Source organism: Lagopus leucura, unplaced genomic scaffold (assembly GCF_019238085.1).
Source record: "Lagopus leucura isolate 7727_CA_CO unplaced genomic scaffold, USGS_WTPT01 Super-Scaffold_100045, whole genome shotgun sequence".
Taxonomy (NCBI): Eukaryota; Metazoa; Chordata; class Aves; order Galliformes; family Phasianidae; genus Lagopus; species Lagopus leucura.
In genome coordinates this window covers 2,065,713-2,079,386 of record NW_024962292.1, presented here as the reverse complement: position 1 = coordinate 2,079,386, position 13,674 = coordinate 2,065,713, and the positions used below count along the sequence as shown (strand labels likewise).

At 40.2% G+C, this 13,674-nt stretch overlaps 1 protein-coding gene across 4 annotated transcripts in view; it reads left to right on the top strand.

Moving 5' to 3' along the window:
* Positions 1–13,674, top strand: part of OSBPL2 (oxysterol binding protein like 2) — a 29,749-nt gene that overhangs the window by 10,707 nt on the left and 5,368 nt on the right. For all 4 annotated transcript variants that reach the window (XM_042884773.1, XM_042884777.1, XM_042884774.1 and 1 more), the window contains 9 exons: positions 4,104–4,251; positions 4,510–4,585; positions 5,825–5,959; positions 6,675–6,772; positions 7,467–7,649; positions 9,430–9,537; positions 10,448–10,537; positions 11,177–11,300; positions 13,129–13,257. In XM_042884773.1, coding sequence (XP_042740707.1) covers positions 4,104–4,251; positions 4,510–4,585; positions 5,825–5,959; positions 6,675–6,772; positions 7,467–7,649; positions 9,430–9,537; positions 10,448–10,537; positions 11,177–11,300; positions 13,129–13,257 — 1,091 coding nt within the window. The remainder of the gene's footprint in view (positions 1–4,103; positions 4,252–4,509; positions 4,586–5,824; positions 5,960–6,674; positions 6,773–7,466; positions 7,650–9,429; positions 9,538–10,447; positions 10,538–11,176; positions 11,301–13,128; positions 13,258–13,674) is intronic.

The following is a 13,674-nucleotide window of genomic DNA, read 5'->3' as shown; positions in this document are numbered from 1 at the left end:
TTCAGGATTCGGGATTCTCAATTTTGATTAAAAAAGCAAATTGCCCTTGGCAGACTCCTCAGCTTGTTTTTTCTGAGCATACTCTCCATTCCTTAAGTCGGAGCAGTAGATGGGCAGAAGCCAACTTGAGACACGTGCTGGTTTTCCCTTAAGTCTGTGACTGGGATGTGGCTACCAGGAACAAGCTCATTCTCCAGCTGTGTCTCATTTCCCTGCTGATATGAACACAGTATGTACCCAATGCTCTTTTCCACTTGCTTCCCCAGTTGTCCTGGGCTCTGCATTCCTCGGTGGGTTTTGCAGTGTGTTCCCACAGTTTCCCTGATTTTAGTAGTTTGGATGCTGTTGTTTCTGTCCTACAAATTGCAAACAAGGCTTAGCAGGGGAGTGAAACTCCTTGGGAAGTTGTGCTTTAGAATTCTGCAGCAATCTTAGCCTATGTAATGTGTTCTCCCTTATAAAATGTGAGATCACTCCTTGAGAAGGCCTCAACATTTCTGTAGTTATTACTTGATAACATCCACTTCTCAAATAGAGGTCTGCCCTGTGGACCCCTGGGTTTTGTTGTGATGGATTTAATCTCTTAGGTTGTGAAGTTTCCTGCTTCTGACACTGTCCCCATCACATCCAGAAGTCATGTTCATGTGATGGCATTGCATGCTGTGTGGTTGGGAGTCATCCTCCTGGCAGGTGGTTTGACCCAATGATGTTTGATGATGAGTACACCTGTAAATGTCCAGGATGGACTGTGCTGTGTAGCTGATGAGTCAGTTTGGCTGGGGAAGAGTTTCCAGAGTGAAGTTGCTTTGTGATCAGAGGTGATTGTCATTGCTGATTAGTTGGACACATGACATCCTTACTTCAGGACTGAGTATTACTGTGAGCATCTCAGAGATGTTGTGTGTAATGCCTGTCATTTCTTGGCAGTGCAGCATTTGATTTTTCTCAAATGCAGGAGGAAGACTTCTCTGAGATTGGATCAGGAAAGCTGCTAAATTCATTGATGAATTCAGATTCTTCAAAATCTTATGTCAGCACATGGCTTTGATCACTTCGCTCCGGCCTGCATCACCTTGGGATTATTAACCTCATTTTGAATTTGTTAAAGGCTGTGCTGTTGACTTTTGTTGTGTCAGACCTTATCTTTCATTAATTCTGTCAGATGTCTTTTTGCCAAAGTGGTTTGTGGAAGGATTGGCACAGAACAGCAGAATGCTTACTACAGTAAGTTAGTCACAGGGTAATAATTTATTTTTGATAAGCTTGAGTAGCTTTTGTGGTACTTTTTTTTACGTATTAACCTGCGGTTTTATGGAAGCCTGTTCAGCATCTGTGAGGTCAGTCTGGTGCAGTGTGTTTGAGAGCAGGTTGCCCTGCTGTTCCTACTGCTTGGCTCTTGTTTGCTGTAAACTGTTGCTTCCTCCTAGGGAGGAGCAAGTGAGGTACCTGCTGCCAGATGTATGTATTTCCATCGTGTTTAGATTCAATCAGCATATTGTGCCCCAGGATTGAAGTACTGCGGATGTCGTGAAAGCTCAGCCTGCCTCCTGTTGGAAGCAGCACGATACGGCCATGTAGTGTGAGACTGACTTGTTTGGAAAGGGGAGATACAGTAATTTCTGGCTGAGAAAAAGTGGCCTCTTATTTTACTCACTGTGCGCACTTACAGCATTTTTATCCAATCTGAAGGAACCTTTTTAGGTATGAAGGTTCTCACCACTTTGCTATTTTGATTCTCTTTCTGTCTTGAGTGACAAACCTTAATTAGTATTTGAGGAAGCTGCTGAGTGTATGAAAAGGCAGTCTTGTGTCCTGGTGTGTGCAGTGTACACAGCGCTGTGCCACTCTGCTCCTTCGTAGCTGGATGTGTAACATGGCTTAGTGGGCTTGTTTCATCTGCAGGATGGGGAAGAAGAGGACTGTGAGAACTAGAGCTGCTGGCAAGTACTTTTTCTTTAAGTTCTTGAGATGGATTAGCATTGGTAACCAGTTCATCTGACTTTGATAACTGAAGACTTTAAAAGCTTGGGTTTACCCTTGACACGTAGAGGCTGTGACTTTTTGATTAAGTTAATTTTTGACTCTGTTAGTTTTTGAAGCTTTATTTCAGTACAAAAGCTGGCCTGTATTGAAGCTCAGATACTCAATTTTGCAAGTTCAAGGCTTTAATGGTAGCTTGAAAGACTTGGAACTTAGAAAAACTGTAACAGAGCATTTCAGTAAATATTCCAGTCAGTATTTCCTCTGTGAAGAACATCGTCTGGTAGTTCTCCTCAGAACTATAACATTTGGGGTTTCATTGAGAAGCAGCTTTTAAAACTTCTGTTTGGGCTTGGAGCAGACGAGCCAGCTGTTACAGAAGATGGAAAGCATAGTGGAAAGCCTGGTGCTTTAACTGATCAAAATGCCCATTAAATGTGATGATGGTCCATATGCTGTGTGGGCCTGATCAGCTTTCTGGCTGAAGGCACGTTTGCCTGCAAGCCCACATGTTTTTCCCCACTTCATTAGTCAAAGCTATTTCCTTATACTCTACGGTATTTGCTTTCTCCATCTCCTTGTACCATAATGGGCTCCTTAAAAAGCTAATTTGTGATTAGGAATGCCCTTTAAAAATGACAACTATTCTTCTGTTGTGGGTTGACTGAAGATGGACAGGTGTTGCTTTTCTTTGAAGGCGGGTGTTTCAGATTAATCTTCATTTCCATTGCCTGGTTACATACAACTATTGCATTTTCCAGTTAAGTACTAAGAGCTGCTGAGGTGTCATTATTGCTGTATAATTACACACTTGTAACATCAAAATGTAGGAGAGGGTTTAATATGCGACATCACCCTTTACGTCTGCATTTTTAATGAAGTTAATGCCCCAAAATCATTGTTTTTCTTACTCTGAAACTGAAATAATCTTGGTCAAAACTAATTTCCTTACTCTGTGAGGGTACCTACATGCTTTGTAACACCTGGGATTCTTTCTGCATCCACAGCTGGGCTTCAGAATTGGCTGCACCTAGTTGTGATAGTGACTGTCAGCACAGGAAAGTGCTTGCCTAGATTGTGATAACTGGAATGAAAGGAATACAAACATAAATGGAAAAATAATTAAAAAATCCTTCATTAATCTCCAAGTCTAAAAAACATCTCCCTCAAAATATTTTTGCATTTTTCTCCTTTCTAGACCAATCCCTCACCAGTGTTTTGTTTTTCTAACGCTTCTATGGAATGTTCAAACTACTTTGAGGCTTCTGTTTGTCCTTACACGTATTGAAATCTTTGCAGAACTTTCCTCCAAGTAGCTCTGCTGACTGCAGAACCAGAAGGAGGTCTGTTCTGCTCCGTTTTTGGTGATGTTGTCCTTACCTAATCTCACGTTAATCTCTTAAAGGATGAGGTTGAATTGCATGCAGCCTTTCTTACAGTGTAGGCTTTCAGTAGTTCTAAAGGGAGATCAGGGGAGGAGTAGCTATGACCTAATGCTGTCATCTTACCACGTTGTTTTTGTCTGGAGTGATGCCTGTATGTTTTGTGTGCTTCAGCACTGCAGGTTCAGCAGTTGAAGAATTTGTTCTGATGTGTTTGGGTTCTTATGTGTGAAGTTTGCACACGCGGATGGCAAACAAGTTAGATATCCTGTATTTCTGTTGCTGGAGTAATATGGATGTTTGCCACTAGGTTGTGAAATGGGCTTTTTTCCTGCTTAACTGCTCTGTATCTGATAGTGTGAGTAGGCTAAATTAATTTTTTCTAAGGTCTTTAAGGAAAACTACGTAGCTAAACAAAATTATTATAATCACATCACAGCTCTGATGAAGAGGCAGTGGAGCTGATTAGGAGCTATTGAAGAGCTTGTAAGATTCTAAATTGGTTTTATATTTGGCAGCATGAAAAAAAACAGATGAGAATGCCTGATTCTAATGCAACACTTGGCTCTAGATTCTTGGGAATTTGGTCACTTGATAAAAGTTCTTCCCTCTGATGTTTTTTAGAATAAAATGACCCTGTGTAAGTGTGCTTATGCTGTGAGAGTTGTAAAATGTGAGTGATGCTCTGTGGCATCAAAAGGTCCCTCAAAAAGTTATTGCTTTGTGTGTTTTTTCATACAGGCTTTGATTCTGACAATTCTTCAGGAGAGTTTTCAGAAGCAAATCATAAAGTTGCAGAAATGCTTGATCTAGATCCACACCAAAGCAATAGGACTGGAAAGCATAACGGGGAGACGGAGATTCAGGAAAATGGAATTAAGAGGCACAGGTAAATGCACAGCACTGTGCAGGAAATGAGAAATGACCGTGCTGGCTCGTGATTTTTTTGGGGTATTACTGTTCTCACCAAGGAAGAGGTTGTTTCTCTGAAACTGAAACGCATTCCACTTGTCTGCTTCCAATGTCAAGTGGTAATTAATGCTTCATTTCCTTTATTAAGTACTTTAGTACCTGTAAATTAATTTATTTTTTTTTTAAGGAACTTGTAGTGACAGACTTGTTGCTGTTCTTTTTTTTCCAATTATAGGACATCATTGCCTGCCCCAATGTTTTCTAGAAGTGATTTTAGTGTGTGGAGCATATTAAAAAAATGCATTGGACTGGTAAGTTAGCCTAGATTAAGTATGCTGATATTAAGTTTTCTGACTTTGACTCATTAATTGTATTCCTTAAAACCTGCATGCAGAATATACCTGCTGCATTTTGTATTTGTCCTGCAAGGAACATAATCTTAAACTGCCAACTCTGCTGCCTTTCTCACTTTAGCCGTTGGAGCACGTAAGTTGGTGTTTCTAACACAGTCCTGTAAGAGCTATGCTAAAGTCCTTAACAATATAGTTAATTATGCTTTGATTACCACAACATTCTCTTCTTTGTTATTGTTTTTTTTTGCTGCTGGTTTTAGACATTCGTATCTACTCTAGATCTGCCAGCACAGTACTTAGTGAATGCAACAGGCAAGTCAGTGAGTTGCTTTGCCAGCTTAGCTTATGTCATCTAGGAGAGAGAAATGTACCATCAAAACTCCTTTGGTTGGGATGGATGACATTCTATCAGAACGATTTACCTGACCAAATCAGGTTTGCCGGGAGTGACTTTTCCTTACTGCCTGTGACAATGGAAAGCAACTGTTGTGTTAACTATCTGATGGCATTTTCTGCTCCACTAAATTGTAAGCATGTAAAAGATGGAAGTGCCCAGTATTAGTGCAGCTGTTTTAATAAACATCTAGATTTGATGGCAAATAGTAAAAGACCTGGGGAGCTGGAAATCTGTGTGAGCTTTGTGTGTCTTGTATCCACATGGGAAATGAGAGACATACTGATGGAAATAACAGATAGTTTTAATAAAGCCACTAAAATATGTTAGAGCAATTCAGGTAGTATTTGTTATGTAACTGTTCCTCCTAACAAATAATTTGTGATTCCTGCAGTAGAATAGTTAGATTTTATGCATACAGATATGTGAAGTTTTCAAAGAAGTGTGTGGTACCTGGATACCTGTAATGAGCTGTGTGGTGCATCATTTCCACTGGCTACAGAAATCTTAACCTCTTTTGTGTAGAACATACACAAGAAGGTAGAAGGTAACATTTTTCTTGAATTTACTGGGTTAGTTGGATCAACTTTTAAAGTTTTTTTCATTCTTTCTGATCTCTAGTAGAGTTCTGCAGTGCTTCTACTCCCTTTCAGCTCTAGCAGTTCCAGTTCTGCTGCTGACTTGTAGTGTTCTTGCAAACACACTTGACGACTCAACTAACCCACACTTACTTTCAGTATTCTTAGTGTTGTCAGTTGATAACGTAATGCTCTAAGAAATTAACTTGTCCTTTTGTTACCTAGGAGTTGTCTAAGATTACGATGCCCATTGTCTTCAATGAGCCATTGAGTTTCCTTCAGCGGATAACTGAATATATGGAACACATATACCTCATTAATAAGGCTTGTAGTCATGCAGATCCCTTGGAAAGAATGCAGGCAAGTCTCAGCTACCAGCTTGTTGTTAGTTCAGAAGTGGTTTCTCTTTCTCAAGGGTCTTTTGTATTAATACAACCCTTCTTTTGAGTGCATCTCCTTCTCCAGTGCTGTTGTAAGAATACCCATGTTTGTCTGTCTAGAGCAATTTCCTGTTATATAGTGGTTGACATGAGTTATGTGTGATGCTTTCCTACTTGATACTTTGCACAAAGGTCTTCAGCAGGGCAGTGCAACAACTGACCCTTCCCAAGGCCCTCGGCCTGTTCAGGACTGTTTTAGCTGTGACTCTTTGGTATTTATGTGTTATAAAGATGAGATCTTGGCTTTAAATCACCTTAAAATGAAGTTGTATTGTGCCCTGGTGACACAAAGGCTCCTGAGCTTTCCAAAATACGTCACAAGCATTAATTTGAATTGTTGAGTGGCTCCATGATTTCTAGAGGTAAGAGAGGAGCATGGAACAGAGTACAACCTGGCAAAATGTACTACAGAAAATGACTCCTTTCGGAATGATAGGCTTGTTAACTGCTTCTATTTCCCTACTTCTATATTATATCCCATGGATTGCCAGCATTTTGGCCTTAAGCAACATATAGATCTTTCTTTTTGGAAGAATAATAAAATATTGTACTATGCCAAAAACAAAGAAACAAAAACAAACAGAAAAACGGTTTTAATGAACTGTTAATGTAACTGTGTTCTTATTTCCTTACAGGCTGTAGCTGCTTTTGCAGTTTCTGCTGTAGCTTCTCAGTGGGAGAGAACTGGCAAACCATTTAACCCCCTGTTAGGAGAAACCTATGAATTAACAAGGTAATAATTGAATTGGGATCTGAGGCTGGCTGTGTGAGCAGGCAGTCACACTGGCTTGGTTGTTGATTCACCAAAGTAAATAAAAAAACTATTAAAATATGTTTAATACTTTTCTGAGTTTAGCTAAAATTATTTTCCCCAACTAATGCAAAATGTTTGAGAGGTTTTTATAGAAGTAGTCTTATTTCTGTGTTAATGCAAGGTATTCTTAGAATTGTTCAGAGAATAAATAGTTGAAGTTCTGCTGAAGACACCTGAACAGAGAATATTAACTAATTTTAAAGAGTGTTGTGCTTATTGCTATCAGATAAGTTAGTTTGAGAGGCTTTCAGCTTGTTGAAATGGGAGATACATAAGTTATAGAGAAAAACCTCCAGTCAGACCTCCTACTGCTGCCCAAGGAATTGCAGAGTTTTCGAGAGTTATTCCAGTCCAACTTCTTCAGGTGCTTTTCTAGGTAGGAAGTCACTTGGGTATTTCAATGGGGATTGATTCTGGGTATAAACAGCAGTTTAAAAAGTATTCAGAAGATTATTGCTTTCATTTTATCAATTTCAAATGTGTCGTGGGGCTGGGAAGCATCACCTTCAGAGTAATTTAAAGATCCTTTTTAAAAAAAAAATGGAAGGATCAAGTTATGTTTTCTTTTCTCGTACGTTGATTAATTGTATAATGCTCTTTCTTGTGTTGATAGGGAGGATTTAGGATTTAGGTTTATATCTGAGCAAGTCAGCCACCACCCGCCTATTAGTGCATTTTATTCTGAAGGCCTCAATAAGGACTTTATTTTTCACGGCTCAATCTACCCCAAATTGAAATTCTGGGGAAAGAGCATAGAAGCGGAGCCACGGGGGACGATTACTTTGGAGCTTCTAAAGTGAGTATGAGAAGCAAATGCCTTTAACCTTGTGTGTGTGTGTGAAAAGTGCTGCTGCTTCAGAGTAACCGCCTCGTGTGATGGCAGAGCGCAAGAAGCTCGTCAGGATTTCTGTCAGCTTCCAGTGAAATCATCAGTGCCTTTCCCTATTACTCCTGATCAGTTATGCCTCAAATCACGTGGCTGTCCACGTGCTGGTTTGTGCCAGGCATTCTGCAATCGAATACTTAAAAATGCTTTTCCAAAAGCTTTCCTCAGGCCTAACTTTGAGGTTGCTTTAAAATATCTTCTGAAGATAGGCATTCACGTAGAAAGGAAGTAAGACATTTGGTCTTAATAAAGAGGCAACTTGACTGCCATACAAAGCATTGACTCTTCCTGTAGTTTCTTTTGAAAGCTCTTTTGTTTGTCGAGCTGCTGGCATCTGATCTTCCAAAACTTGGTCTTGGAGATAAATGTTGATGTAAATAGAGGGAATCTCCTCTGGATGTAGAAATGACTGTGAACAGTAGAGTAGAATGCAGATTTGACAAAAATGTGTGCTGGTGGGGAGAGAGGCTTTATGTAGAATTAGGATTCTTGTTCTGCCTAATCAAATCACCGTACAGATTTAAATTGCACTGTAAATGTCCAAAGCATTTGGTTTAAATATTTGCATCAAGTTAGCAGCAGAAGCTGAGCTCGGATTTTGAGCTCCTTAATGTTGTGATTCATACCAGTCTGTTGGTTTGAGAAGCCTGAAGTTATTCTGGGCCAGACTTAAGTTTAGGGAACATCATCAATCAGGCTGAAGCACTGTGTTTATGTTGACTCTGTGTTTTCTGTGTTACAAAGCACGATTCTTCCCCACTTTTCCAGCACAAATAAACGTCTCAATTCATCTTCACAGGGCATGAATGTCTTCTGTTATATTTCATGCTCCATGGATTTTGCTTTCAATAAGTTCATGAATAAAAGCATATACTAAGGCTGGGGGGGATGATTTTGTTTTTTTCCCCCACTTGAAGAGTAGTCGTTATTCTGAAGTACACCTGAATGTAGTTTGCTGTGGAAGACTGTCAGACTTTGTTGATCTGTTTTTTTTTCTCTGACAGTTGGAAATATTAAGTATGTTTGTTTGCTCCATGCTTAATGGAACTAGGAGCCCAAGGCATTTGTTACAGAGGATGCTGCTTATTTCTGCTTTTTTAATTTTTTTTTTGTATTAAAGTAGAATTTGCATGCTTTTCTAACATGGATTGATTGCTAACCAGATTGATTGCTAATCTGATGGGGGCTAACTTTTGCTGGAAAACTCAGAGGACCACTTTGAGTTATAAGAAAACCTAACCAAACTCTCTGGGCTATGATACAGGTTTACAAGAAAGTGCTTTAGGAACAAGTCTGCAGTGCTGCTGCAGCAGCTGAGTAGAAGGCAGTGTTAGGCTTTGTCAGTCCAATTCTCATCCGAGCCTTATTTTCTATCACAGGCAACTTTAAAAGCTCACTTTATTGAGCTGGAATCTGTATTCAAAAGCACAGCAACTGTAAAACTTGCTAATTCAACTCTTTAATAAGGAAGAAAAGGAGAGGGCATATTGCACTGTTAACTCGCCCTCGTGTTTACACGCAGCATGTCGTTGGCTTACAAAGAAAAGTCTGTTTCTTCTCTGTTTTGAAGTTAGCTGCTGGCTGTTCATGGGAGCTGTAAATATTTTGCCCTGCTGCAAATAGAGCTCCAACAGGCTTACATTCCACTGCAAGCTCAAGAAACGGATTTATTTTTCTGTTTTCTTTGCAGACATAGTGAAGCTTACACATGGACAAATCCAACCTGTTGTGTACATAATGTAATTATTGGTAAACTGTGGCTAGAACAATATGGAACAGTGGAAATCGTGAATCACAGGTAATGCCAATCCTGGGGGCTGGTGCGTGGTCCTTTTCACTTGTGTTACAAAGCAGGCACTGCCCTGGGATACACACCTTCAGTATTTGTAGGCCCAGAGTGGTTTTCTTCCCCATTTTCTAACAAATGCAAACTATTCATTGGGCTGAGCTTTGTATCATCATAATGTAAATGAAAAGGCAAATGAATAGATAGATGGCTTATGGGCTACAAAGCTTTTGCATTTGTGAGTTACTTATTCAAATTCAGCCTTACTGACAGAGAACAGAAATTAAATATAACTCTAGAGCCATTACATGGAATAATTGCTGGAAGCGTGCTGTAGACCTCCATCAGCTTGATTTTCATTTGGCTCTCTTTTAATTTTGATAATAGAAAATGTATTCAATTAAGAGTACAGCACAGATAAATGACTGTAGAGTAGTAGTATAATGTGAACATAGAGCATGTCAATTGCTCTGCCAACTGCCTATAAAAAAAGCTTTTGACTTTACATAAAATGAAGGAGAGAATAATCTCCTGTAAAATAGGAAAACTTCTTTATTGCAGAAGAATGCGGCGCCTGTAATACAGGACCTGTTTTTTGTGTGAATAGATTGAAGCTTTATTCCAACAGGCTGCTGTGCTGGTACTTCCACCTCATCAAATCTGCAGTTGTCTCTTAAATTCACACCTGCAACCCAAGATGGTCTCTCTGTGCTTAATATAGAAACTTGGCCACATACCTCACTGTGATAACTATGGTTTATTATCTGAGTGAGTTAAATTATGATATCAATAATTACCTCTCATTACTGACAAGAAAAAAAGCTAAAATAAAGTGCAGGTGGGTGGAGGTAGGGGGAAATGGTCTTGTTAATGTGTTTAGGGGCTTGCTTCCTGAAGTGTGTACTTGAAATTTTCTCTGCAGTACTGGAGATAAATGTGTCCTTAATTTTAAACCGTGTGGGCTGTTTGGAAAAGAGCTTCACAGAGTAGAGGGATACATCCAGGACAAAAAGTAAGTGCTATGTCTGTTGGCCTCTCTGTGCACTGTGATAGATACTGCTTTAGTGCTGACATGGTGACCTTGACTGCTGTGAGTGCAGAGTTGTTAGCAATGCAGTTTATAACCTTTTGCATTCTCAGTGTTGGGATTAAGATTCCTCAGTTGGGATGAGGATTTCCAGCAGTATTAGGAAGCTCTCCAGTCTGGCCACTTGGAATGAAGGTATCCAGGGAAAGCACAGAGTAGTTGAAGCTGATTTCACTGTTGCGCAGTTGCAGTTTCATTCTTCAGCTTAAAATAATGAGAATGAAGTTATTGAAAGTATTTAATCAAGCCCAAGGCTGTTGTGTGACTCTTGGGGTCTGTACTGCAAGCTGCTGGCTTCGCTGCACCCACACTCATTTAACAATAGCAAAAGGTGTGTGACTAAGTCATGAGGATGTGTTCTGCAGGACTGAATGCCAAAAAGACTAGTTGAAGGTGAATCATTTTCTTTGCATTAATCTACTATCTGGATTCTAAGAAATCTGCAAAGAAACAAAAGACAGCAGGGTAGGAAGCTGTGTGCTTAATGCAGACCAGGATCTGTACGACTTGGCTTAGAAGGCCTTATGGGAAGCAAAAGCTAACTCTCCTTTGCTCTCTCTGCAGCAGAAAGAAGCTGTGCATCATCTATGGCAAGTGGACAGAATGCTTGTGGTGCACTGATCCCACCACGTATGAGACTTACAAAAAGAATGAGAAGAGAGGTGGTGAGCAAAAGAAATTGAAGCCGGTAAGATTAAGGATCCTATAGGGAGTAAAAATACCAAAATATATAAAATGAGAGGAAATCATCTTCTTTTCAGAAATGGTTGGGTTGGTGGTACGTGGAGGGTTATAATCGTTCATCTTTTGGTAGGGGTCTGAGGGATGCAGCTTTGTGAGAAGGCGTTGCACTTTGGAATTGTGTTGGCTTTGTGAGAGCTGCTGGTATATGAGAACTTACAGAAATTGTGATTGCTAGAGACTTGTCAGAGTTGTCGTCATTTATCAGCTCCCAAGCCTTTTCTTCAACAAAGAAAGTGTCTGTACTGCTGCTGCTAGATGTGAAGATATCTGAATGGAGGCATTTAAAAAGTAAAATTCCTTAAGTACCACGTTTAAGTCATTTATGGCTTTTTGGGTGATGCAGCCTTTTTGAATTTCTGGTGCAGACAGCCTTTAAAGCAGAAGGGTCTGGGAATTTGTGGATTTTTTTTCATCACGTGTCCGGATCAGATAAGTTACTGCCAAAGCCTCAGGGTTATATGGAAAATGCAGAATGTAGTGTGATGCAGAGGACTGTTGTGTTTTCCAGTGTCAACAAAAGTCTCGTGGGCTCTGGTTGCTTCTAAGAAATGAAAACGATGAGCTAAAGTTGAGAGTGATTAGCTTCTGCTTGGGAGACTCAGTCTGTCTTTTAAATACTCACATGACGGGAATCCAGAGCAAGAATAGGCCTTGTTTTTTGCCTCTGGATTCTGTCATGGTGCAGGCTTGTATTTTGACTTATTTCTAAATAATAAGATTTTGTTCACCCTAAGAAAGTCAACTCCTTCCTTCCTTCCTTCCTGTGGAATTTATGTTTAGAGGAGGAACTGTTTTGAAGAGAACAAATGAGACACATCAGAGGAGGCAGAAGGCAAATAGGAGAACTGTGATGCTCTAACAGTAGTGATATTGCCTCTTCCATTCTGATGGCTGTGCTTTCAGGTGATTTCTCATGTTGAGATCCTCTGAACTTTTACAGTGCAGCTGTGTTCTGAGACAGATTCTCCTGTGGTTCAGTCTGATGATAGGGACCAAGCATGCAAAAGTAGGTCTTCAGGTAGTCAAGGGAAGCTGTCAGGGGATCTGGGTCTGTGCAGCTCAAGTGGATTAAACACTATAGCTGGTGTTGTTTGGCCTGATCCTGTGTAGAGATAATGCTTGATATGTTTGTGCTCTGCTTGCCTTTCAGTCGTATGAGGAAGATGTTGTTTTCTGCTGTTTGTGCTGTGTGCAGCCTCTTTCTTTCCTCTAACTGCTTGCAGAACCAGATTGTATTTTATTCCTGGAATAGATAGCCAGAGCAAAAGTGATTGAGGTCTGTGAACGGTGGAATAAAAATAGTGAGGTGATGAAATAAAAATCTTCATCCTGTTTTCTGCCCTCAGGTAGAATTCAGAAATGATAGTCCAGCTCTGTGAGATTGCCACTGCTAGCACATACCATGGCATTGAGAGTGGGAGTGCAGGCCAGAGCCTTCTCTGGGAATGGGAAATACTAGTTTCTTCTAAGAGTAGTTGTTGAATTCTTACTGCAACTTAGACAGAATGTGCATTAATGTGTATAAACTGATGTGGAGCTTGATTCTCAGTGTGAAAAGGTGGCATGTTTTAGTTAAAGTAAAATTGATGAACTCATACACTAATTCATTCCGTATTAATTAAATAAACAAGGTACTTTTGCAAGCAAAGCAGTCGGGATCCAAAAGGCGAGCGTGTGCTATTTATCCTTCTTCTGCCATTACAGAAACTAGTTTGAACTGCAGTCTTGACTCATTTGAACCTGAGGGAGTAATGGTGTTGTCTTTGTTTCAGAATGAGGATGTAATAAAGTCGGAAAATGACGAGGCTGACGATATGCCAGAAGTTCAAGACACCGTGCAGTTTATACCAGGCAGTAAATTGCTTTGGAGAATAAATTGTAGGCCACCCAACTCATCACAGGTAACTGTTTCAATCAATGTGTGTGTTCCTGTCACTAGTGACATCCGAGGGAACATGAGTAATGTTTAAAGGAAGCCCTATTGAAAGTGTCTGTCCTTAATGTGCTTCTTGGCAGGTTCTGGGAGTTCTTGCTTCAGCAGCAAAATTAAACTGAAGCAAGCTGTCTGCTTCATTCCTGTGCTGAAAGCAGCAGAGTTGGTAGAATGTGTGATCTGACTGCAGCTGCTTCACTGTGTGATCTGTGAGATCTTTGTGCAGAGAGTGGCTGAAATACGGATGTGTGCTCCCCACTGCTCACCCTGCTGTTGGAAGGCAGGCTTCCAAAAATGCAGTAACTGGGCATCTGGATATTAACCTAAGTTAATGTTCTCTGAAATTAATGAATGAAAACGTGCATGCTTTCCTGGAACAAATGAC